General features: G+C 49.3%; 1 protein-coding gene across 1 annotated transcript in view; it reads right to left on the bottom strand.

The window, feature by feature from the left end:
* Positions 1-25669, bottom strand: part of GRIK4 (glutamate ionotropic receptor kainate type subunit 4) — a 146177-nt gene extending 120508 nt beyond the window's left edge. Inside the window, exon 1 of the mRNA XM_054395622.1 lies at positions 25588-25669. Coding sequence (XP_054251597.1) covers positions 25588-25669 — 82 coding nt within the window. The remainder of the gene's footprint in view (positions 1-25587) is intronic.
* Between the last annotated feature and the right edge of the window lie 377 nt (positions 25670-26046).

Here is a 26046-nt window from a genome sequence, read left to right as displayed (position 1 = left end):
AAAGTTGGCCCTATTCCAGCTACTGCCAATTTAGAAAAGAGAATAGCAGTAGCAGCCAATTTCTTTTCTGCCTAGGTGAAAACCTCAGCCAGACCTTGTTGAATTTCTGTGCCTTTCCCCCACAGCTGATGTTGGTGCTAGAAGGTCTGTGTGCATTGGTGGCATACAGAAGTGGACACAAAACAAGCTGTTGGTAGGGGAGTTAACTTCCCCCTGTGCTCTGAGATTTATAGATTCAGAGAATGGTTTGGGCTGGAAGGGACCTTAAAGATCATCCAGTTCCAAACCCCCTGCCATGGGCAGGGACACCTCCCACCAGCCCAGGTTGCTCAAGGTCTCATCCAACCTGGCCTTGAGCACCTCCAGGGAAGAGGCAGCCACAACCTCCCTGGGCAACCTGTTCCAGTGTCTCTCCACCCTCACTGGAAAGAATTTCCTCCTAATCTCCAGCCCAAATCTGTCCTCCTGAAGCTTCAATCCATTTCCTCTCATCCTATCACAACAAGCCCTTGTCAAAAGTCCCTGCTTCACCTTTCTTCACAAACAAGCCTCTCACAAAGTCTATTTTCCAAAGCAATTCAGTGCTGGTGGAAAAAAGGACCAGTGTCAGCCCCAAGCATGGAAGTGCTGCTTGGATGCCCAGACCTGCAAGCTGTGAACAGCCAGCTCTGGTTCAGCCTATGCTACATCCAGAGGCACACAAACAGCTCAGTCAGTCCCATCTCTGCACAACCCACCCTGACAGCTCTAAAGTCAAATGCTGGGAGGTTAGAGGCAGTGGTTGCACAGTTCCAGGCACCCTTTTGGGGTGGTCCCCTCAAGTGCACAGCCTCATCTCCCCCAGATGAGATGCCATCATTCTCTCTGTCTACTGATTGGAAATGGCAATGACCCTGAGCTGCTGTGGGCTTGCTGCCAAGGCAGGAGCCCTGCAGTCCTACCACTCTCCCAGCCTCACTGTAGCACTGCAGACTCCTACCACCCACAGCCATCAACTCCTAACCCCTCCCCTCAAAACCTCTCCAGTGTTGCCTGCAAACATAGGTTATCAAAATAAATAAACTCACAAGGCAGCAGACTGTGATGTTGCCCCTGCACACTGCTCTTCATGGGCTGTCAAAGTCTGGGCAACCAGGGAGCCACTTGCTGCATGTAGAGCTCGGGATTCATAGCTCATAGAATGGTCTGGCTTGGAAAGGAACTTGAAGATCAGTTAGCTCCAGCCCCCCTGCCATAGGCAGGGACACCTTCTACTAGATCAGATTGCTCAAGGTCTCATCCAACTTGGCCTTGAACACTGCTCCACAACCTCCCTGAGCAACCTGTTGCAGTGCCTCCCCACTTTCAGTGTGAAGAAGCAAAAAATCTTATTTTTCTGTTGGGTTGACAATTAATAATGTCAACTCCTACCTCCACAAATGTATTAGCCAAAACAAATGCACACATATAGACACCTCCTGCTCTTGAGAGGGTGTTTGAACACATGCAACACTGCACAGCAGGCAAAAGCTTGCAGAGGAAGTGTGTCTAATTAGCCAGAACATGGACTGGAAAGCTCTGAGTGGCTGTGTTTCCATACCCCCAAATTAGATTCACCAGGTTACCTGCAATGGGCAGGATGATTTTTAAAGCATTCCTTTGAGGCAGATAAAAGGTAACAGAAATTATTTCAGTGAAGTGCTTCAGGCTATGTAGCTGAAAGAAGCTTTTGTCTCCTTTCCACCCAAGTCAAAACAGAAAGCAGCCTCTACATCCCCTTTCCTCCTCCCCAAGCACAAGGGTCATGGTGGGGGCTCAGCAGACCCCCAGTCTGTAGGGCTGGTCCTTACCTGCTGCAGGTCTCAGCACACTGCCTGGCTCTTGCAAACTCCAGCTCAGAGCACTTCACTTCCAAATCAGCAAATGCCTAAACTAGAGATCATTGATAGGACTCATGATGCAGAGAGACTAAGAGATGGTTAGACAGGTTTAAAGAAGCTAATCAGTTTTGTCTACACTGCTGAGCTCAGCACTAGACCTTCTGTCTGCTTCCTGAGCACCAGAGAGAGATGTCCTTGGGGATCATCAGGAAATGAGGACAGCAAATCTTTCCTTCTGCTCAGCTCTGCTCTTCATGGAAAACTACAGTGAGAGCTGTGCCATCAGCAGTGTAGCAGCCTGATTTCTTCCCCTGGAACAGGCCAAACCATGGCTGTGCTACTGCAGGGCAGCCCTGCCTCATGCTGCCCTTCTCTCTGCTCTGCAAAAACCCAAGCAAAAGACAAACATCATCAACCTTGCTCCCCTCCAAGCCCATGAGCTGAGCCCTAGTGTTGAACTCATCTCCTACTCGGCCTGAACTCACTGGAGTACAGAAAGGCCAAAGTTCAGAGCAGCAACAATGCAGAAATCAGAAATTAAGAAGGAAGAAATGGGAAATAACAAAATCAATGGGAGGAAAGGGAATAAGAGGAGAAACCATCATCACAACAGCAACACACAAAGGCAGCCTTATGCAATAAAAACTCAGAAAGCAATAGACTCCATACAGCCCCCATTATGCAGGGAGGCTGCATACAGCCCCCATTATGCAGACCTATTATGCTGGGTCCCAATTCCCAGTCAAATCCACCCAATCCCATTTTGTATCTGCACGCTCCTGGCAGAAAAATAAGACTATGAAAAGAGGTAGCTTGCTTTGCAACACTGAATATCTCCATTTTCCTTCACCAAGAAGGCTCTGGCATCAATCAGAGGACAAAGCCATTAGACACGATTTGTTTATTCCAATTAGTGACAAGTCTGTGTCAAAACATCAGCTCCCCATAGCCCTGATCTCAGAAGAGGTTTTGAGGCAGAATGATTGATTGAGCTGCCCACAGTCCCCTATTGACTTTAACAAGCTTTGGACTGGGCTGCTCAAGAAACAATCTCAGCTTTACAAGGCTCATCTCCTGTCAGAGCAGATCTGCCTCCCTCCTGGTCCCCTTTGAGCACTAGCTCCAGCCCCTGCCTGCTGCCAGCATGCACCAGCATGTGGGAATAAGGCTTCCCCAAGGATCCACCCCACCTGGTACAGCTTTTACTTCCTCAGAGCTAAGCAGGTATTTTTTAGAAGTGCCACCTGAGATGTTTCATCTCACTAGGGCCACTCTGGTCCCCATGAGGGCCAAAAGATCTGTGCTGGGTGTGCCCCTGGCAGTCAGCTGCTCACCCAGACTTAGCTCTCCACAACAGCAAACGAGCTCCTACCTTGCTTGGAACACCCTGAGCTATTTCATAGGGGGTTTGGTGAGAACCTCCACTGCTCCCTTTCTGCAGCCACTTCTGAGAGGCTCATGCACACATCACTGCACAGCAGCTCAATGCCACGCTCCCAGCACTCAGGGTTAATTGGCCCTTACCATCTCTGGGGCTGCTTCCTCCTTTAATAGCCAATTAGACCTTATTAGCTGCGTTGTCATTCACATCCAAGGCTCCCAGCAGCAGTCCAGGAGCTACAGATCCACCTCAGTCACCCTTCTCACAAGGCTGCATGACCCTTTACATCACAAGATGACCCTTCTGCTTAGCTTGGGACCTCTTGGCTCCAGTACACCTTCTGGCCAGAAGCTCACCAGGGAGAACATCACCTGCAGGGAGCCTAGATGGAAGATCCAAGGAAGGTGTGACCCCTCAGGAAGAGACTGGTCTGCTCAGTGGCTTCTAATGGCCCTCAGTAAAATGGCAAACCCCTGTCTGCTCATAGCCATCTGCCAGAACGTGCTGACATTCTGCAGCAGGGATCAATAGAAAGAGGGCTAGGTAATGGCAATTGATTTTACACATGTAATGAACTTGTTGAGTCTCTGATTTGGCCATCAGTAAGCGTTCACTTTATCGACCTGAAGAACAAGGGGATGCTTTGTTCTTCCCTTCCAAAAAAAGCAACCATTTGCTAACAAGAGGTGCCCTGGCTCCTTCTTCATTATCTCTCTGCTCCACCTTTCCCTCCTCTGCTTTGCCCAGCCACAGCTGAAGCTCTCAGAGAGCAGCATGGCCCATTTCATCCTGCCATCCCAGCTCTGCTCACACACTCTCAGATCCACAGGCTTCTCTTACCACAGAAGGTTTCATATTCCCCCCAGCAGATCTCCCTCACTGCACCAGATGGACTTTCCTCCTTGCAGAAGCCCGATGCAAAATGCTTCTTTGGAAAGGTGGAGGATCTCTACAAGCATCAGCTGCTATCCTCTGCCCCACCTTTTGTTCCTTTAAACATGTGGTAGTCCCTCTGATCCACCTCAGTTCAGTAAGGCCAGAGACAGATGATCTCCTAGGCTTCTCTGCAGGAGTGATGAACAAAGTCTGCCACACTCCTGCTCAGCTGGAAAGCTGGGAGAGGACTTGTGCAAGCTTCTAGTCTCTTTGTGTTTTAAACACACATCTCCCCACTATCCCCAGAGCAGACAGCTCCTCTGCTTAGGGTAACAAGGCCACTGAGGAACTGGGAAGAGGTTTTCAAAGGAGGCTGCACTGGGGAGGAAAGCTTCCTCCTCTGACTTCACACAATAACACTCCACTAGCAGGTTTGGGAGCAGCACTGCCAAGATCCATACAGTGATAAAAAAATCCCAACAAATCTCCAACCTCTTTGACCTGTATTTGGTTCACACTTTCTCTGCAAAACAATGAAGGCTGCAGCACTCCATTTGTGTTGCAAAACCAGACTCTTGTCACTGTGTGGTGATGAGTTACAGCAGAGCTGTTCCTCTACCTCAGACACAGGATCTTTGCAGCAAAAGGATTGCTACGTGCAGCCAGATGAATTTATCCTGAGGAAGATCCACATTAGCCAGCAGACAGGAGGCATCATGCTCCTGAGCATGCTATATATAAAGGGGATGACTCCATTTATTGCATAAGCTGGATGCTAGCACATGGCAGAGCTACACACTTAGGGTGGGAGCCGAGGAAACCTTTGCCATTGGGAAATTAAAACAAGGTCCCTTTGATGGCAAGCCCCAGGGCATCCTGGCTAACAACCCAAGGCTTTGCCCTCAGTGTTTTCATAGATTCATAGGGGGATTTGGATTGGAAGAGACCTTAAACATCATCCAATTCCACCCCCTCCATGGGCAGGGACACCTCCCACACCTCCCACCAGCCCAGGTTGCTCAAGGGCTCATCCAACCTGGCCTTGAACACCTCCAGGGAGGGAACATCCACAACCTTCCTGGGCAACCTGCTCCAGTGTCTCCCCACCCTCACTCTAAAGAATTTCTTTCTAATCTGCAGTCTCAATCTGCCCTCCTCAAGCTTCAATCCTTTCCCTCTCATCCTGTCACTACAAGCCCCTGTCAAAAGTCCCTTCCCAGCTTTATTATAGGCCTCTTTCAGTGACAGGTTTTAGTCAGCATCTGTTTCTCAGGTCATGTCTTTGGTCTACAAGAGGCAAGACTTCATACTGTCTCCAGCAGCTGTCACATCCAACATCTGGGTGGATGCAAGTAGCAAGACACACAAAAAACTGGAGAGGAAAGCAGCACTTGTCCCTGCACTCACTAGGAAAGGTCCTATGTGTGCCTATCTCAGAGTGATATCTCCTGGACCTTTGGCATCAAGATGTGTGTGAAGCAGCCACACACAGGTCAGAGCAGCTCCCCAGTACACCATGCATTTGTTGAAGGAATGAACAGACCACACAGAACGACTTCACCCCAGTGGTGAAGCCTCTGCTGTGGTGGTCTCCTGTCCAGGTCCCATCCAACTGCCCTCTCAGGGCACTTCATGTTGGACAAGACCACACCCTGAGGCCATGCAGCTTTAGGCAACACCATCAGAAGTGTCTGGTTTGAAAAACAGGGCTGAAGGAAAGATGTGAGAGAGATTGAATTAGAAAATGATTTGCAGTAAGGAAAGATTCAAAGGCTTATCACAGATAAGATTAGGCCAGGACATAAGTCCTCCTAAGGGGGTCTCAGGAAGGTTGCACTCACAGTTCTGTGTCTATACAGGGAGAGATGAAGCAGGGCACCCAAAACTATAAACCCAAAGATGTTTAAATCAGAAGGGATCCAAGGGATGATAATAACGTGCTGGGAAGGATTTGTGTATCAACATCTACCCGGGGGCTGAAGAAACACAACATGCTTTTGCTAGGAAAGAGGCAGCTAAAACTGACACGTAAAGAAGGTAGGAGACACTGGGAGAGCAAGACAGCTCCACCATAAAGTGCAAGAGAAAGTCACTTAGTGGTGAAGAAGAATGGCATTAGAAAGAAGAAATGAACATTCAGCTATGGAAATGGGACATTGTTTCATGTAACAAAAAGCAAACTTGGGTTTAAATTAATTCTGCTTCCACAGAACATGGGGATCATTTCAAGCAGCAGTTTCCAGAGCTAGGCTTGTGCAGAGACCTCCTCCAGAAGGTTCTGAGGATCAGTTTGCAACAGCCCATGTGGCCCAGAGAATTCATTCATTGGCTGATGATGGAGGTGCAGGCTGTGCTGTCTGAGCCTAGGTGTCATCCTAACATCAGGTCTCAAGGGGCACTGGACCCTGCTTGCACCAAGACATACTCCCAGAGCACAGTCCAATACAATTCCTGCTACCACCAGAGCAAACAGGCCCTTCTGGTTTTGTGGGCACACCTCAGTGCCTGGCTCCTGCAGGCAAGCAGCTGCTGGCCAGCCTTGCTCCTCTGGCTCCTCTGCCCTGCTCCACTGCAGGTCATTTCACACATGGACACCCAGCATCAGCTCACACTGCCTACCCCAGGCTCTACTCCATTCACACCCACACCTGTCCTGCAGCATCCCCCCCAGCTTGGAAGGCAATTTCATGCTCACATGGTGCTGTTTTCTGCCCTGGGTGTGCAGGCATGCTGGAGGATCCCATGCAGTTGCTATCAGATGCTCAGAGTGGCAATGGCTCAGCACAGATAGCATTCACACATAATGTGCACAGAGCAAACTGCTCCCCACTTCCACTTACTGCCCCCAAACCCACCCCCACCCCCTGGCACCTGCTGCTTGGCCCTTTGCACCTCCACTCAGTGCTACCACAAGTTTCCATTGCGTGTTGCTAACAGCCCAGCCAGATTTCCACACCTTTCAGTCATGATGGACAGTACAGCAGACCAGGACTTGGGAGATGTAGGTGCTAATTTGAGAGCTTGCTACAGGCAATTCCTTTCATTTTCTCTGTGCCTCTGCTTCATATCTAGGTGGTAAGAACAAATGTTACTGTCAAACCAAAAGTCTATCCAATAATTCCTGCTAATAGCCTCCCAGCCTTCAGCAACTCTCAGGTTAGCAAACTTCTGAAAGTGATGTTGCTTATATATTTAACAACTCTTAACTCCTTTTCTCATCCCTCTGATTGCTCACTTTCTCCTGAAATCCATGAAAACTTTCTGTACTCACAACATCCTTTGAGCTCAACAAATCAATCACCAGCTGCCCAACAACAACATCCTGCTGTTTGCTCTGAGCTCTGCTCCTGTCAGCCTCCTTCAGCACCCTCTGGTTCTCCTACCACATTCACAGAATGATTTGGGTTGGAAAGGACCTTAAAGATCATCCAGTTCCAACTCCTTGCCATGGGCAGGGACACCTTCCACTAGAGCAGGTTGCTCAAGGCCTCATCCAACCTAATCTTGAACACCTCCAGGGTGGGGGCATCCACAATCTCCCTGGGCAACCTGATCCAGTGTCTCACCACCCTCACTGGAAAGAATTTCTTTCCAATATCCAGTCTAAAGAAACACAAAGCAACTCATGCTCCCCACCTTTCCCATTCTGCTTTCCTCCAACACAGACATTGCCTCTCACTACAAACACTGCCCAGTAAGGGGCAATGAGGGTGCCCCATCCCAGCTGGAAATCCTGGGGGTCACCCTAAGCCAGAGCAGGTCACCTGTGCACACTTGTCCCATGCAGACACAGGCTCCCCTGTACACTCAGGGCTGGCAGAGGCTGTCCCAGGCACAGGCTCCCCTCTGCACCACACCACAGCCCAGTCCAGCCCTGCTTGAGACTGATGAATTGTTGCCTGCTCTGCTGCCTGACTCCCTGTTGGGTTATCTCTGCGGAAATGCAATTTGTTTGCTGATATCAAAACTCTGCTTCACACCTGAGGGATTAACACTCTGACAAAATCATTAGAAGCCTGATGGAGTACTGGAGGCCACCTGAGTTTGCAGAAAATTCATTCTTCAGCCTAATGAATGTCTTTTTTCCAAACCACTCCAACAGCAACATCCTTGCTCCTCACCTCACACCAGACCAGCCAGAAACGCACACTCCAGGGCTTGGCTTGCTATTAGAGCTTCCCAAGGGGCAAACAGTGCCTGAGAAGCACAGAGGTACAACACCAATGCCAGGGCATAGGGCTCCCTTTCTGGCCCTGATGTGGCTGGGGAACAAATCCCACCCCAATGCATCAATCCCCCCACCACGGGAACGCATTCCACTGCTGCATCTCAAATCCCCCCCCAAGTGCATCAACCCCTCCACCCCGGGAATGCATTCCACTGCTGCATCTCAAATCCCCCCCCAAGTGCATCAATCCCCCCACCCCGGGAACACATTCCACTGCTGCATCTCAAATCCCCCCCCAAGTGCATCAATCCCCCCACCCCGGGAACACATTCCATTGCTGCATCTCAAATCCCCCGCCGCGGGAGGATCCCAGAGATACGCAGCAGCCGGCGCCAAGCCTTTCCCTGCCGCTCTTTCCTCCCTCCCATCTACCCCCTCATGCATCCTGTTTCCCTCAGGCACTCTTCACAGGAGACAAAACACTCCTCTTGTAGCTCTCCCCACTGCTCCCGGCGAGTTGCTACTCCCGGGTGACGTTCTGAACTGGCAGTGAGTCACTGTCACTCCTGGGGAAGGGAGAGAAAGGCGACCTTCCTTTTGCTGATTCACTGCCAAAACCCCCACGTAATGCAAGCTGTCTGCTCCACGTTAAAGCCTCCTTTCCACAGCAGGCTGGAGAGAGAGGATTTATTTTATTATGGGGTTTTTTTTTTCCCCTATTGCCCTGCACCAAGGTGACACCATCACACAGCAATCTAAGAGACACTGAAATTTGCATTTCAATTTGAATTCATTCTTATGGTTGGGATGAACTCCTGAAATACCTCTTCAGGTGTGGTTAAGGAGCAGGCTTTGCTGCTACACACACACACAGAGGTATTTTTAGCCTTGATCCTTACACTAGAGAAAAGTCACCCTTTTAAAAGAGCAGTTTTATTGCCAAGTGATATTAGCACAATGAAGAAAATCACTCCTCATTTTTATAAATTATCTCATCATCTGCAACTAATTAGCAGCTGCTGGAAGCTGGGAAGTCTCTCCTCCCCCTAGAGAGACTAGCTCCAAGCTATGCAGAACTCCAGCATCCCTGCTGGTCAAGGAGTTCATAAGAAGCCTTCAGCTGGCTCCAGCACAGGTCCCACCAGGTGAGAAGCTGTGCCAGCCCAGCACCTCTGCTGTGAGGAATCCTTGTGATGCATCTTAGCTGGAAAGTTTATTAAAATCCAATCTAATCAAGCTGTTGCAACTCTCCATTCTCCTTACCCTTGCTCCCAGGCACTTGTGCCTCTGTCTCTGCCACTTTAAATGTGTCTATAAAAGTGAAACGAGCAAGCAGCCAACAGCTAAATGGCACTTGATCAGAAGAAAATGTATACCCTGGTGTATAGCAAACTGCTATTAAGTTGGGGGGTGGGAGATAGAAGAAAATAATAAGCTATAAATGGGCAACCAAATAAATCTCCTGCTGCACCAAGTGAGAGCACATCTGGTTAGGTGCCACCTCCAGTTAGTTGTGAGCAAAATATTTATTTGTCACCGAGTACCTGGCAGCAGGAGCAGGAGGGGTTGCTGCTTGCAGAGCAGTGTTCCTCTCACTGCCTCCCTGCCTGCCCTTGGAGGCAGCAGCAAGTGCTTGCCTGCCCTCTTCAATCCTGATCTGAAAACACCCAGCCATTGAAACCATCAAGCTGGTGGACCCCAGGCAGCACTGAGCAAGGCTGTGGCACTACCCATGGCTTGTAGGTCAGCTCCAGCTCACTCTCTGCTGCAAGGACATGGGCTCAAGCTTGTAAAGCCATCTCCTCTCCACCAGAACCTCTAAGTTTCCATCCCTGCCTTGAGCCCTAAGAGGGTTAATAAGGCAGCAGACAATACCCTAGAGCCTCCCAAACTATAAATACCAGAGGACTTGCACACCTCTGATCCCTGAGAGCACCTTAATTTAATACAGAGAGCTTTGGCATTAGGAGAAAATGCGATTTGGGACTTAGAAGTCCCCGAGGGAAGAGCTCCTCAGAGAGGGGCACCATTGCAAAGGGGATTATCACTATAATCATGAGATTAGTTGCATAATCCCAGCCTAAAAGAGAGTTTTTGTCATCTGCAAGATGCTCAGCACCCTCTCACTTTCATGGAAAGAGAGCACAAAACAGGGTCAGATTGACTTTGAGGAACAATGTGTGGAAAGAGGAACCCAATTCAGCCAACATTGCTCCTTACAGTCCCCCTCAAAGCTGTCAGTGGGTTAGAGTTTTCCTGAGTGAAGGCTGCCTGGCTCACCTGGGGCTGGCCAGCTCTTGCTCCCCTCTCACAGCCACACAGCACATACACACTGATTTTTTGTTCCCTCACAATACTACTCTGCTTCAGAGCCCTGCACCACAACCACAGCTATCAGACCCTGCTGCTGTTCACCAGACAGAAGGAATCCACTTGGTCTCACCACTCAGCCATTGATGTCTTGGCTAGAAAGATTCAGCTATTAACTGAATATTCACTACCTGGGAGAGATTTGCTGGGAAGGGAAAGGCAGGGTCTGGTATTTCTCATGGAAACAGCTCTCTCTTACACACAACCCAGATGTAGCCTTGGCTGAATTCTGCTGCCAGAATCAGATGGCAAAGAGAGGAGAGGTGCAAGAATAAGGAATGCCTGCATTTAATTTCACTGTGAGCAAAAATTTCCCCCCTCCAGCCCACTATAAAACTGGGAAGGATGTTCTTGGTGGTTAGAAACTTCTGGCCAGTGAGCTAGTAACACTCTTCCCTGTGGCACTGGACAGCTTTCTTGACTCAGCTCTAGTAGAGAGAGCTATAAACCCAGCAGAGAAGCAATGATATTCCAGCCATCAAGAGTGAACCCCCATGAACTACCACGTTTCACAGCAGAGCCTGCACTCTGGCAGCTCCCTGAAGACCAATCAGCTTTAGCCCTGAAAGGTTGCACTGACCCTTGGAGGCAGAGCAGGTGTGGATGCTCATCCCTGCAGCACACACTCCACTACATTTCTGCTCTGCTTTCCCTCAGGAGAGCTGCAAAGAAAAAAAAAAAAAACAAACCCAAGTGGCCAGTAACCTGTTGCACAGTTCCCTGCAGGTGCTGGTGGCAGCTCAGCACAGAGAGCCAGTTCTGCCTTTTCAAGCACAAAAAAAAAAAAACCCAAACCTGGATTGTTTCCAGACAGGGGAATGAGGAAAGAGCAAAGAATAGAGCCAGGACTTTTACAACAAAACTGCACAGCTATATTCAGCAAATGACTGCTTTGCAGAAGGGCTTTAGGTGTTAGTCATCCAGATGCTTTCTTGCATTTCTTCTGGAGTTTTGCTGTGATTTGGCAGATTTTTTTTTTTAATTTTATTTTTGTTCTAGCTTCACCTGTCCATGTTAGAAAGCATCCATGCTTCATGCTGGAGGTGGCTGGCTCTAGTAGCAGGAGAAGAAACTCTCAAAGCCAGTGTTCTTGTAAAGCAAGCCACCAAATCTTTCTGAGGTTAATTAATTCCATGCTTAGTGGCACCAACTGCTCAAAGCCTCTCTGTGCTGCTAGCCAGTGCCTGAAAATGCTTCCCACTTCCTTGCAATGCAGTGGACAGTCCCAGGACAACAAACAACCACCAGGCCATAGCAGTTTGCCATCCAAAAGGGCAGGAGCCATGCAGTTGAGGAAGAGGAGAAATGAAGGCAGCAGAGGGACAACGACCAGCTCAGAGCCATCTCTAGCAGCACTCAGCTGCCTCAAGTGTTGGCATTTTCAGTGTCTTCCTCCTAAAAGGTCCCCATAACAGTGCAGAGCTTGGGAGACTGAAGGTGTCTGCCAAGAGACCTCTTTGTGAGTGGCTTTACTGAGCCCTCCTTGCTGCTGCACTTTGCAGAGGCACTGACTCTGCTGCCAAGAAGCTCCTGTGGACCATGAATGCTAGAGCTGGCTGAAAATGACCAAGAGGCTCCTACTTGATAAACAGTGACTGCTCTTCCAGAGCAATTACAGGCTATTAAGGAAATGAGACGTGTTAGGGAGGAAGGAAGAAAAGAAACAGAGCCTGTATTTATTTACAGAGGGATCTGCACTGGCTCCATCCCTCTCTAAGCTTCACATGCTTGACAAGACAGACACAGGTGAACTTTGGAGTCTGCTGCCTTCACTTCATTTCCTTTTCATAAAGCCAAGTACAGTGGCCACAAATTAATTTTGCTCTTTCTCTTTCTGGGCTTACCTTGAGATGCCCTGATATCACTCAGGCAGAGGGGGAGGCTGGAGTTAGTTTCATGTCAGTCTAGAAAGATCTCACACAGCCCTGTGCAGCCGCAGAACCTCAAACACCTACCAGAGGTAGCTCTGCTGCTGAGATGTGCAGCACCTTCATGCTCACATCCCATACCTCACTTTAATTTCCTGAGCTGTTTGTTCCTTCTCCCTCTAGCTATCCGGCAAAAAGTAAAACATCTGGCAGGATGCTGTTTTAAATTTGTTTCTTTGCTGGCCTTTGTGCTCACAGCTTGTAGCTCATTTCCTATCACTTATGGAGAACTTGCAGAGTTCACAGATGAAAGACAAACAGCCACACAGCTTAGTGCAGATGCCAGCATGGAGAGGCCAAGAAGATGGCCCCAAGAGGCTGGCCTTCTCCTCCCTTGGTGGCTGTTGCTGCCCCAGAAAGGCAGCAATGAAGCACTGAGAGACAGCACTTCCCTAGGATGCTCCCACATCAGTCCATGGGCTCTGGACTCCATTCCTCACAGAAAGAGCTGTGCCTGGTTTCTGCTCAGGGCAAGTCATAAGGTGCTGCAGGCACTCTGTATCCCCTTCTCCAAGCATGGCTGCACATTCCTCACCTATCCACATCCAGTCTCTTCCTTTCATTTTGCTCCCAATGCCAACAATTTTACCAGAAGGGTTTGCAGGGCTTCAGGGACTCAAAACACACAGAAATAGAAAACAGTAACCTAGAGACAGGGAAGGGAGGGAGTTCAAAGTGCTTTCCTGCTAAATGACAACCCAAGCTGCCTGCAAATAAAACTCTGGAGCTCATCAAGCAACTCTGGCCACTGAGGGTGCTTAATAAAGATTACTTCTCTATAGCTCCACTTGCCTGAGGCATCATTTGTTCCTAACGAGAAGTTCCATGGGATTTAAATGCATGAGAGAGGAAGAGGCTTTTCAAACACAGCCATCACAATGAAAACAAGTTTCTGCTCCAAAACCCAAGTGCTTAGACCCTTATCCTACCCTGATAAAGCTCCTCAGCCATGCCAAGCTGGACCACCAGGCTGCTTGCTTTCTGCCAGAGTCAGTAGGCAGCTATCCCATAGCATTAACCCTCAGGGATTGGTCATGCTGGGGACTTTGAGGCATGCTCTGCTGAGAGCTGTAGTGCTTGGACCACCCCTTGCTGCCTGGGCAAAGCCACTGCAGCCTTCCCTGGCCCCCAAAGCCCAACACCAGCTTCTGCACTGAAGCAGCACAACTGGAGCTGCTGAAGCATCCACAGTGACTATTGCTAAGGTCTTGCAGCACTTGTGGAAAATAATTCATTGCCCACATGAGCTCCTCCTTTGCTTTGTCTTCTATGATCACTGAGATCAGGCTCTTTCTGAGCACATCTGGAATGACAAAGGACTTCTCCCCACGGTACCAAGGCCCCCAGTGAAACAAGCATGCCAAAAAATTCCACTGAAATGGATAGAAACACAACAGATAATAAATGCTAAAGGTCTGCAGCTGCCAAACTATCTTCTGGGCAAGGGATGTGGAATAAAACGTTCTGAAGTGCCAAAACCAAACAACAGGACAGACTTCTGCTGCTGGTGAAAAGGGAAGGTGTGCAGGAAAGCTGAACACACCCTGGAAACCACTCTGCAGGGTGAATGACAGAGTGTGACTAGGGGCATCCTGCATCAGATGCCCATGAGCCAGAGCTGGTACAAAGTGGAGGCTATCAAATGTGCTGTTGAACACCCTGGCATGCACAGAGGTGCCTCTGTGAGCACAAATTCTCTAAGATGCTGGCAACTACAAAACCCTCTAGCAGCGAGATGGGGCAGCTGATTCTATCAGCTACAGGTTAATAAATTCTTCTTGCTGAGCAGAAGAATCACAAATCATGGCTGGGAAGGGGGTGGAATCTGCAATGAATGTGGAGAACCTCAGACAAACCCAAGCTGACATCACATTATGACTTTTCAGACTTCATTATCCCTTGGGCTTGGCAAGAAGATCACAGAAGTCTTAAGCTCATGTGGGATGAGCCTCAGGCTAGATCTCAGACATTCATCCCGGCCTGCACCTGTATAATATGAAGAATAATTCCAGAGGACATGGCACATACAGGCCAGCTCCAGTGAGCCTGTTCTGTGCTACAACCAGGAGAGTGAACAGCAAAAGAAAAAGATCTGGGCTAACAGAGTCCCTTCCTCACCTTCTTCCTGCTACCCCAGCTCTAATTTCCTCCCTAAACACAATTTTACCAGCATCAGATGCAAGAACCTTCAGCATTTGTAGAGACCAGACTGTCAGGACAGGCCCAGGAAAACATGGAAAAATACAGGATGGGAAGGCTCTGGTTCAGCTCTGCCTGCTGGCCAGTTTTATACCTGTCCTGGTAACTAGAAGAGCTCCCAATGATATAATAATCACAGAAGACAGATTCCTTTGAAGAGGTAGGGGCATACTCCAGAGAGCTTACCCATGGACTCCTACAGGGGCTGGAGTTTGGTCTTTGGATCTCCTGAATCCCTTCTCAGACTCCTAACCCAGCAATGCCTCTGGAGTTGAATTCTCACTCCAAACTGCCTGAAAATCCTTAAATTTTCTGAGTACAGAACATGAGATGTTCTGAAGCTTCAGAGTTACAGGACTGAGAGAAGAATTAAGCCCCATCCCTCCTTGTGCACCTCACATTCGGACCCTCTCCTCTAAGCCATGTGCCCCTCCTGCATGCCATAAGCTCCTGGGCTCAGGTGCTGGCTCCAGCAGCCAAAAGCAGAGTCCAGGAGTGCTGAAAGATGACTGCTGAGCACCTGGATCAGGCCCTTTGCTCTGAGGACAATTTTAGAAGCATCTGGAGCAGTTCTGCTTTCATGACCATCACTGAAGAGAGACAGGTCAGAAACACATCCAAGATGACAACTGACATCTGCATGAAGCCAGGTGGCCAGCTGAAGTCAGCTAAGAGCACCTAGCTGCTCTTGCCACAGCTCTGCTCCTGCAGAAGCAGCTAATCAGTGCCCATTAATAATTATGAGACTCCCTCTTCCAAATGAAATTGGAGCCCTCCAGATTTCCAGCACTCTCTCTTTTCCTCCTAAATCCAGCAGGAGTTTGTTCACTCCTTTCCAGCACTCAAGGAGAAGGAGATGAGAAGTTATGGTTGAGGTAAGGTCTTCACCAACCAGGGGATTCTGTGAGAGGTCTGACTACATTTACCCCAGGCAGCATGAAGTACTGCATGGGCTCTAGCTAGAAACATTCCCCAGGGACACAACCTGTCCAAAACAGTCATCACCTAACCAGCAGGGACCTCCTCTTCTGCCAGCAAAAGAGAACTACCCAAGAAGCTTGAAAGCACACCAAGCCACTTGCAAAGCAGCAAACAAGATCCTCATGGAAGTACAAAGCACTCATGGGCAGACTATTACCTCCTCTCTTTGCTCTTGTGGCTCCACTCTGGAGGATGATGGCACAGCCAGTCCTCCCCCTTCATCACATGCACACACCCCCCTCCTCCCCCCCCAGGCTAAGCTTTTCCTTCAGATTAAAATTCAGCAGCAGATTAAACCCTGCTTTATTAAGTGAAGCAGTACTCTAACAAGGGTAATCCACAGATACTTTCACTCATTTAAACCCTATTTCATCTCAACCAAGTTGACTTATTTCCATTTAATAATCTTAATTCTTTTAGCACTTTCTGGCTCCCAAATTGACTCTGACAGCAGAATTGACATTCAGCCATCATTTTCACATCAAGTTCCACTCAGGCTCTCCAAACCCCTACAGTGTCTGGAGGTGCAAGAGGAATTCATTAGCAGTGCCTTTGGGAAAACGAAGCATCCCTCCCCTGCAGCCTTCTTCCAGTCACAGCCCTTATTTGGCAGAGGCCAAGGCAGAGCTGGCAACTGCCTGGCTGAGCTGCTCCTCCACTGCAGAGCCTCCCTCTTGCTGCTTTCTCACTCCATGTTCCAGTCCAGCTCTTTTTTGACACATGAGCACCTGCTGGCTTTGCTTCTCTGCCTGCTGACCTTAGCATTTCATGTACCCCTAAGGGCCACAGAACTGCCTCATTCCCCCAGCCCTGTGAGCACCAGGTCTGCTCATCCCTCCCTGCAGGGAGGTCTCTGCCAGCCTGAGAGTCCTGTGGGCCACGCTCTGCCACTCTCAGGCAGGATTCTGGACACCCACCTCCATGCATCTCCTGGGTCTTCCTCATTTCAGGAGCTCTCCTCCAGCTGGTATCTTCACCTTCTTAGGCTTCCCACACTTATCTCCTCTCCAGAGACAACACCCAAGGAAGGGCTGTGGGAGCAAGTGCTACCCTAATGTGACATCATCCTCTCTGGTGGATTTCCCAGCAAAATGGAGGCTGGGGGGCACCCATATGTCCTGCTGCTCACAGCTAACTTTTAGGCATGGGTTGTGCCCTGGGTGTTGTCCCTTTCTCTCTCTCTTCCCCTGCCTACAGCTCTGGGGCTTTTTACAGCCCATGTCCTACAGAAAAGAAAAAAAAAAAAAATCATTCTTTCAGGTTCTTCCATCCTTCCCTTTCTGCTCAGCAGTTTTTTTCAGCAGTCTTAGCCAGTAGCTTCAATCTCATCACAGTGAGAGAGAGAGGGAGAAGATCAGCAAGAGGAGCACAAAGCCAGGAGTGAGATTTTGCATGGAAGGGCAGGATCTAGCCCTAGCAGAGGTCAGAGCCCTGGGTAGGGCCCAGCAGCATGCAAAGAGCCAGGATCTGTCTCACCTCCCTTGTCAGGAGGTTGTTCTCTCTTTCTGGGCTTGGGAATTTTTCAAATGCTATAGGTTCAAAACAAAAACACCTGGCTGTCAGGAGCCAGAGCTTCTGAATCCAATCCAGGACAATCTGGGCTTCTAGCTTTACAGGGGTGTGTTTATCTTAAACTGAGTCACAAGCAATTAGCTGCAGAGGGGCACTTGAGAGAAGTGCCCTTTCAGGTCAGAAGCACCTTTTCTGGGAAGGTTGCCCAACAGCCCTGCAGTGCCTGATGCTGGCAAGAAGGCTTTAACACCTCGCTGAGCTGAGCACTGCACAGGATGCACCCAGAGGAGCTGGCCCCTGAGCTTGCAGTCCACCCACCTACAGAGCAAGGACAAGTGAGCTTGCCAAGAGCTACACAGCAGGAGGACAGGGAATAAACCTCTGAGCACAAGGCAGAGAATGAAAGCTCACCTTACCCTCACAGTGTGAGGATCTCAGCTCTGCTCCAACGCTCTGTACCAAGCTGTTGCCTCGCTGTCCTCCTCCTCCCATCTGCCATCCTCCAGGTTGGCTTCTCAGGAAGCTCACCTTTAGAAACCTGGGCCTTAATCTGCAAGGCTATCCTCCAACCTCCCTGCATGCAAACAACCTTCAAATCACATTTTAGTCACTACAGACATGCATCTCCCTCAAAGCAAGCAGCCACTGTCTTCAGCCAGGTGTCCACAGGTGCTCCATCCCCAGCACTCAGCCTTACAGCTGCTCCCTGCCCTCCCACATCAGCAGCTGCTGCCAGGATGAAGAGCTTGCTTCTTCCCCTCCATGCTTATTCACATCATGTAACAACCCAGCTCCTGTCCACATCCAGGAAAGCAAAACATAAAAATCTCCTGCTCAATTCAGGTGGTTCTTTAAATGCAAGTTAATTGGTCCATGGGGAGGAACAAATTTGAAGCTCAAAATATTGCTGACACTGGCACTAAGTTTTCAGGTGCTCTGAGCTGCCAAGACAGCTGCTCTCTATCAAGTGAGAGTGGCTTTGCAGTATAATGGGACTCACTCCAGCAAGGGTCTGCTAAGGTTTTTTCACTCAGGCTTACTCCCCAGTGGAGTGGAGCTCACCACAGAGTGTGTGAAATCCATCCTTCCTCAGCTGCCCCCACAGAGAGCCAAGGGCAAGGGGCTGGGCAGCAGTGAACTGTAATGCAGCTCACTGCACAAACCTTTCTCCTGCCACACTGGAGCTTCCTGCAGAAATTCCAGCTTTGCTGAGCTTGGCTCAGTGTTGGAATTCATTTTGGCAGCTGTTTAGGCTGGGAACCAAGCATCTTTCATTCATGTAATTGACTTTTTTTTTTTTTATTCATATATATATGTGACAAAATAATGAAAGAAATGACAGAGAGCTGGGGAGTAGCTTTCAATCCATGAAACAAAAAGATCTGTATTAAACATGGCTCAGCAGCTAAATACACAAAGTGTTGCCCAGGGGCAGTAGCAGTATTTAGATATAAAACAGGTTATATGGCTCTCAGATCCTGATCCTTGGCTCAGGGAGAATTTGTGATGTCAAGGTACAAAAGTAAAAAGACATCAGACCTCTGAAACCAACCCCTGTGTGTGCACATCTCCTTGTCCCCCTGTGACTGTGCCTGGAGGAGAGACACATTTGACCTTTCCAGTGACCAGCTCCTCTCTCCCTGGCTCCTCTCCTTAAAGGAAACTTTCCTCTTCCTGCTGAATTAGCACCCAGTCACCTTCCAGATCTCCAAAGCAGGACAGCATGGGGCAGCAGATGCCCACACTGCAGCTTCACCTGTGCTGGTGAGCAAAGAATTGCCATTAAGCAACTAAATGCAGACCACAGAGATCTGTGTTGATTTGCTGCTTGATCAGCCTGGCTCTTTTCCATCAGCACCAGCTGACTCTCCCAGCCAGATGCTCTGCACACAGAGATCTATACCTGTACAATGGGGATGTGGATATATAATGAATCAGAACAAAGCCTGGGGCCTTCTGGGATGCAAACTGTAGCCTGCCTCTCAGACATGAATGAACAGGAACAGCTCAGTAAAAAATAACTCTGCCACAGAGGTGCAGAACACATAGAGATGGTCTGCCTCACTGAATCCACACCTCTGCTCCCTCCATAGCCTGCAGCACTGATCTGAGATAGAAATCTGCTTATTAGTTATTATTCATATTATCCTAGTGCAGGATTCATTAGCTGTGGGCCAGGAGCTCATTATGTTCTCTGTGGTGAAACACAGCCTGGAGAGGCTCACAGCCACCCCCCCACTGGTCTGCTCAGCCAGGCAAGAGGCACTGCCTGTTGGAGAGGGGCAGCCCTGGAGGTTGTGGGGTGCCTGGCACATGCCATGGATGCATTTCTCCCACTGAGCCATTGCTGGCAGGGCTGGACAGACCATACAGCTGCATTTTGGCATCTGAAGGGGACCTACAGGAAGGCTGGAGAGGGACTGTGGGACAAGGGGCAATGGTTTGAAACTGGTGCAGAGGAGATTTAAGTTGGACTGCAGCAGAAGAAAGTTCTGCACAAGTGGTGAAATCCTGCAACTGGTTGCCCGGAGCTGTGGTTGAGGCTCCATCCCTGGAGACATTCAAGATCAGCCTTGCTGTGGCCCTGGGCAGCCTGATCTAGTTGGAGGTGTCCCTGCTGGCTGCAGGGGGGTTGGACAAGATGACCTTTGAGGGTCCCTTCCAGCCCTATGCCATCTGTGATTCTGTGACACACTGCTGTACACCAAGCCCCTCCTTCTTCCATGAAGGCTCCCTGGAGCACATGGCTCAGTCAATTTTAAGCTAAGTGCTTTCAACCTTGCTCACACACAATTCATGTAGAAACCTCTGCGGTGGTGGAAACAATCAAATCCCTCCCTCTGGTATCCAGTCCTCAGTCAGTATGCCAAATAGGCCCCTCACTGTTTCAAACCACAGCAAAATGAAGCAGGGATGCAGGACTCCACATCCCTCAAGTACCACTCAAGTACCCTCAGCTCAGCCTGGCTCCCACTTGCTCTCTCCCAGGGCTCCTTGTTGGGAAGCACTTGCTTTGCTCCTGCAGTTTTCACTGGCACTTCCATGGTGCTAATGAGCCTCCTGCCTCTGGAGGCAGAGAACTGCCAAGTACATCCCCAGGAAAACTCCTGTGGCAGAGCCAGAGGGAGCAGCAAACCCCTGCCTGCACTCAGTGACCTCCCAGCAACACATTCTCCTCAGATACCAGTCCTGGCACACAGGCAGGGAGCCTGAATGCTCTGCCCTAGCCTATGGCATCAGAAGAGTTCAAGAAAACCTCTTTTGACCTGATCATCTCAGAGAGGAATGAGTGAGAGAATCACACAGCATCACAGAGTGCCAGCAGCCCCAGGGATCATCTGCTCCAAAAAGATCTGCTAGGGGAGAGTGGAGTTGCAGTGAGCTGGCCCAGCACCCTGCCAAGCTGAGGCTTCAAACTGCCCAGTGTAGGGAAATCCACTGCTGCCCTTGGGAGATGATTCCAATCTCTGACTGTTCTCATGGGGAAGAATTGTCTTCTGGGATCCAGTGGGGATCCCCCAAGATTGGGTATGTGATGACAGCAGTTGCCAGCAGCATGCAGCCCCTCTGAACAGCTTCAGTTGCCTTTTCCTATATAAACCAACTCCTTTTATCCTGGAAACAGCCACGAGTCCACTCAGGACTGTCTAGGAGTTGGGGCACTGTGGGCTGCTCTTCCTAGAGCTGTAACAGCAGTGCCTGGGGGATGGCTGCAAAGAATCCAAGGGTAAGCCTAGACAAGGCCCTGCTGGAAGGAGCTGGCATCTCTGCAGGTGATTTATGCAGGGAACCAGGAAAACACAAATGAAATATCACTCTCCTAGAAGAGTAATGAAAACAAAATTAAAAGGGCAAATGACTACTGTATTTTTTTCTCTGCCTCTCACCACTCTTCAGCAGCAAGTGACAAACAACTGTGCATCTGCCTCACCTTAATGAGCTTAAACTGGGCCTTTACAGTATTGGGGGAAATATTAATAACTGTTGGAAATATTAATAATAATTGGAAATGTTAATAGGTGTTTCAGCCAGGCAAATTAACTAAGGCATGCATCAACAAAGATGTGGGGACTCCTCCTCTTCCTGCACAGCTCCCTATGGACTCCCCAGAGTCTAGAAAAGTCCTGAATGAAATGTGAAAGCCTTATAAAATAAAATCAATGTAGGCCAAACCCTACCTACAAAGTCTGAAATGAGCCCAATGAGGCATGAAGTGAGCAGGAGGCAGAACTGAAACTTGGGTACCCAGCAGCACTTCCCAGCTCCAAGGGGTGGGTGTGCTGGTGGGCCACATCCCAGGACAGGTCTCCAGGAAATGGGCAACTAGGCTTGTGGGCAAGCCTCTAGCATGGGAATTAGGACCCCAGCATACACATGGAAGACATCTACCCATGGGGGGGAAAAAAAAAAAAAAAAAAAGAAACACTGGGGGGAACAGAAAAAAAAGGTGGAATTAAAAAAGAGTTTATGCCAATTCTTTTTCCTGGATCTCAAGGAGAGAAACAGAGCAACCAATAGCCCACAGATTGTTCCTGAGCGTGCCAAAGGCAGAGGGAGGTCACCCTGCAGCCTGCATCCTGCTCACTCTTTCACATAGGTGATGCCTCTAAAGCTCACTGCAATGCAACTCTCATTGCTGCTCCCATCCAGGCTGGCAAAATGTCACTCCAAGGTGGAGCAATCTGCTGCCTAGAAACTCCACTGAGAAATACCAGGGCTGAGATCCACCTGAAACCCCAAGCAAGCAGCAGTAGGGAAGCTCAGTGCTCAGTTTAAAAGCCAAGCCAAGCACCCCTGACTCAGCACCACTGTGCCTCCCCTCCTGCCCTGGAAGGTAAGCAGAGCAGGCAATCATCTCTTCTAGCAGCTTGGTGAGGAGCCCAGATGTGGCAGTGCCTGTGTTCCCCTCACATCACCAACCATACCACTGTGCATTTCAGTGGTCCATGGCCAGATGGCTTGCAGAAGGATTTCAAATGTTAGCTTGCATTTCCTTTGAATATTTAACTGTGCATGCTGGCCTCTTTTCTTCTTCTGTACAGTGCCTTGATTTATGTTGCTAGATAACATGTCTCCCTGCCTTGCCAAAGACATGCATTTGGGGATGATTTCAGTGCTGCCAGTAATACTTTTTTTCCTCTCTTTTTATTGTGTACTTTGTTTTTATTAACTTTTTTTTCAGGATTTATTGTTAAAATAAAAGTGTGTCTTGGAGAAACAAAACCAAACCCCCAAACCTCTGGCTCATCTCTTTGCTCTTCTGCTTCAGACTCCTTTTTTTTTTTTTTTTTTTCCAGAGAAGTTAGCTCTGGGGCCATGAGCAAAGCAAAAGCAGCAGAGATGTACCAACAGACCTCCCTGAGCTTCCCCTCCCTCAGGAAATTCTTGCTTCAGGCTGTGTAAACCAGCAGGGTCCAAGTCAGGATCATAGAATCATAGAATTGTCAGGGCTGGAAGGGACCTCAAGGCTCAGCCAGTTCCAACCCCCCTGCCATGGGCAGGGACACCTCACACCACAGCAGGTTGCTCACAGCCACATCCAGCCTGGCTGCAAAAACCTCCAGGGAATGAGGCTTCCACCACCTCCCTGGACAACCTGGGGGATGCTGGTGTCCCATTCTCAGGAGGCAGGAGGTGACTGGAGGCTGCAGGGTCTCTGGCCACTCTTACAGCCTCCAGTGCCTTTCAGAAGGATCAGCAAAGTTCCTTCCTTTTCCCTTGACAACCCCTTCTTTGCAATCCTGACTTCTGCATTGCCTTTGCAACATCCTAATACACATCCTTCTGTTCTAAGAGGATTCCACAGACAGCTTTGCACTGCCTTGCCCTGTGCAGGCAAAGGAAATCCAGCATTTCCATCCTGGATTAGGCAGTGTTGGTGTAAGTTTTAAGAGCCACTGTGTCTGGAGCAGCTCCATTATTTTTGCAAAGGAAAGTCAAAAGCAAAGAATTCCTAAATGCAGGAGGACTTTACAACTAGAGAGAGGGGTCCAGGCTGGCTTGACCTTAGTGCAAGAGAGCTGAAAAGCACTAAAGGAGCAGTCTCTGGGATTGGTAGGTAACTGCACAGCAGCCTAACCACCAGCACTGCAGCCCTGGGCCCCTGCAGGTCCAGGAAGCTAAGGAGAGGCTCACATTTAGCTGTCAGCTGCTCACCACCATGCCTGTCTGCTGAGCACAGGGGCATACAGTTGTGTACCTGTAGGAGATATTGGGACCAAGGCATGCAAATCATCCCTGTGTCAGAGCAGCTCGTGGGACAGATGTCTTCAGGCCCCAGCAGAGTGTCAAGATCTCCTTCTTAAGGGTAGCAGGCACCAGGAACAGAAGACAAAAGCAGTATTTGGACACATGGAAGGAGACATTTCCCACCACCACCACCACAGTTACTCATGTGTGCCCTGAACACACACACACCCCTCAGCTTCTTTCTGCCTGCCCTCAGGGGTCAGCACTGGCATGGCCTCACAGCAGCCACCACCAACTCCATTTAGGCAGCCCTGAGCATGCACCAGGCTGAGACCTGGAAGGCAGCAGCTCATCCTGCCTGGTAGTTGCCCTCAGCACAGATTTTCATTTCCAGTCCCAAGTTAGGAACATAAAAGCACAGTCCCACGTCTCTCAACACCTCCTCATTTCACTCTGGGTTGTGCTGGGGAGGTGGCCAGACACCACTTCCCAGACTGGTTTGCAGCCCAGTGCACTGCCAGGGGAGCTCCCTTTCCCTCACACTCCCAAGCACCCACAGTACTTCCCCCACAGAAGGGGAGGGCTGGGGCACAAGGCACAGTGAAGGACCTTTCAACTACAGCATGCTGGTAATATATAGTCCATCCCTGCCTGCTGGCTTAAGTGGAGGATCTGCTGATCAACATGAAATGCTGTCTGCAGAGCTGGGACTATGCAGCATGAGTGCTCCACATGAATCACAGACACTGGGGATATAAACCATCCAGCCACCCCTCCCTGACTCCTGCCAGCACAGACTCTCCCTTGCTATATTTCTGAGCTGCTCCATGCTCCACTAGCAGAGGGGAGAAGTAATTTTACTTCAAGTGTCACCTGTGAAAGTTGCAAATGGGGATAGGAATAGATGAGCTTCTTATCTGCAACAAAGAGTTAATAAAGCCAGAGGGAAGTGTCAGGTAAAGCAGTTTCCATCCTAACCCACAGAGCAAAGTGGCAACACTGCAAAGCAAGTTTCTGGGTGCATTTCTTTTTCCTAACCCACATGAGCAGGTAGAGATTATGACAGTGCTTCATCCTGAACTCTCTTTAATAAAGCCCAAAGGAGACCAAATGCACAGGGCTCTCTTACAAATGGAGCAGTTTGGATTATTAATGTTCTGCAGGCACTGCTTAACAAGGTTCACTCTGGGCTCAAACCCTCCTTACTCATCAATGTGAGGACAAATACTTCTGTGACAAAGAATGATTTCCTTTGTGTGGAGTTTAGGAAAGCATCAAGGCAGGCAGGGCATAGCAGGGAGCAAGCTGTCATTTCTCAGTGTCTCTTTGAGGAGTGGCTTTCACTTCAAATTTATACAGAAAGAGATTGCCATCAGGTAACATCACCACCATAAAAATCAATGCAGGTAGGTACGTGCAGCATAAACTGCATTTCATTCACAAGGTGGAGGAGAGAACATTTCATAGAATCATAGAGGGAATCATTTCTTGAACCACCAGCATGCTTCATGGAATTGTAGAATGGTTTGGGTTGGAAAGGACCTTAAAGATCATCCAGTTCCAACCCCCTTGCCATGGGCAGGGATGCCTTCCACTAGCCCAGGTTGCTTGAGACCTCATCCAGCCTGGTCTTTAATCCCACCAGAGAGGGAACATCCATGAACTGCCTGGGCAACTTGTTCCAGTGTCTCACCACCCTCACTGGCAAGAGTTTCTTCATCACCTCCAGTCTAAATCTGCTTCAACCCATTCCCTCTCATCCTTCCACTACAAGATCTTATAAAAAGTCCCTCCCTAGCCTTCCTGTAGTCCCCTTCAAGTACTGGAAGGCTGCTCTAAGGTTTTCCTGGAGCCTTTTCTTCTCAGCTCTCTCCCTCTGATCATCTTCGTGGCCTCCTCTGGACCCTCCAGCATCCCACTTGCATATTTGCAACATCCAAGTGAGACACTGGAGCTCAGCAGGTGCCTCAGCCCCACTTGAGTGACGAGGGATCACAGTGTGAACGCACTGAACAAGTCACCACAGGCAAGGCTTGGCTCCCCTTGTCCAAGCACCTGTCCAGAGCGGCCCAAGGACGAGCAGAAGGACAGTTAGGTGCCCGGCAGAGCAAGCTGGGTACTCACCAATCCTCAGGGAATGGGGGCTGGCAGCGACCTTCATCAGCCAGAGCAGAAGGAGCACCAGAGGCGCCAAGACACGGGGCATCTTCCATAAATCCTCATGGAGCCCTTCGGTGGTCTGGGCATGACATAACTCTGCAGAGAGAGAACAAAGGGCACCAGCGACTCAGCAGGATGATGCTGCTCAGAGCTTGCCAAGCACTTGGGACAAGGAGTCTATTTACCAAAGGAGGAGGAAGCTATTTACAGACCATGAATTATTCAGGAATTGGAGTCAAACTGGGCAGAGAGCTTCTAACAAAAAAAACGGAAAAGAAGCACAAGGAAAAATCCTAATATTTCATCCTGGCATTTTTAGCATTTCCACAAAACCAAGTGGGAATCAATATTGAGTCACATCTCTGTTTTTCTTTTCTTGTTTTTATTTTTTTCCTTTCCCCTTTCCTTTCCTTTCCTTCCCTT

This window comes from Indicator indicator, chromosome 34, assembly GCF_027791375.1.
Source record: "Indicator indicator isolate 239-I01 chromosome 34, UM_Iind_1.1, whole genome shotgun sequence".
Classification (NCBI taxonomy): domain Eukaryota; kingdom Metazoa; phylum Chordata; class Aves; order Piciformes; family Indicatoridae; genus Indicator; species Indicator indicator.
Note: the sequence above shows the minus strand (reverse complement) of the source record. Positions and strands in the feature narration are given on the sequence as shown.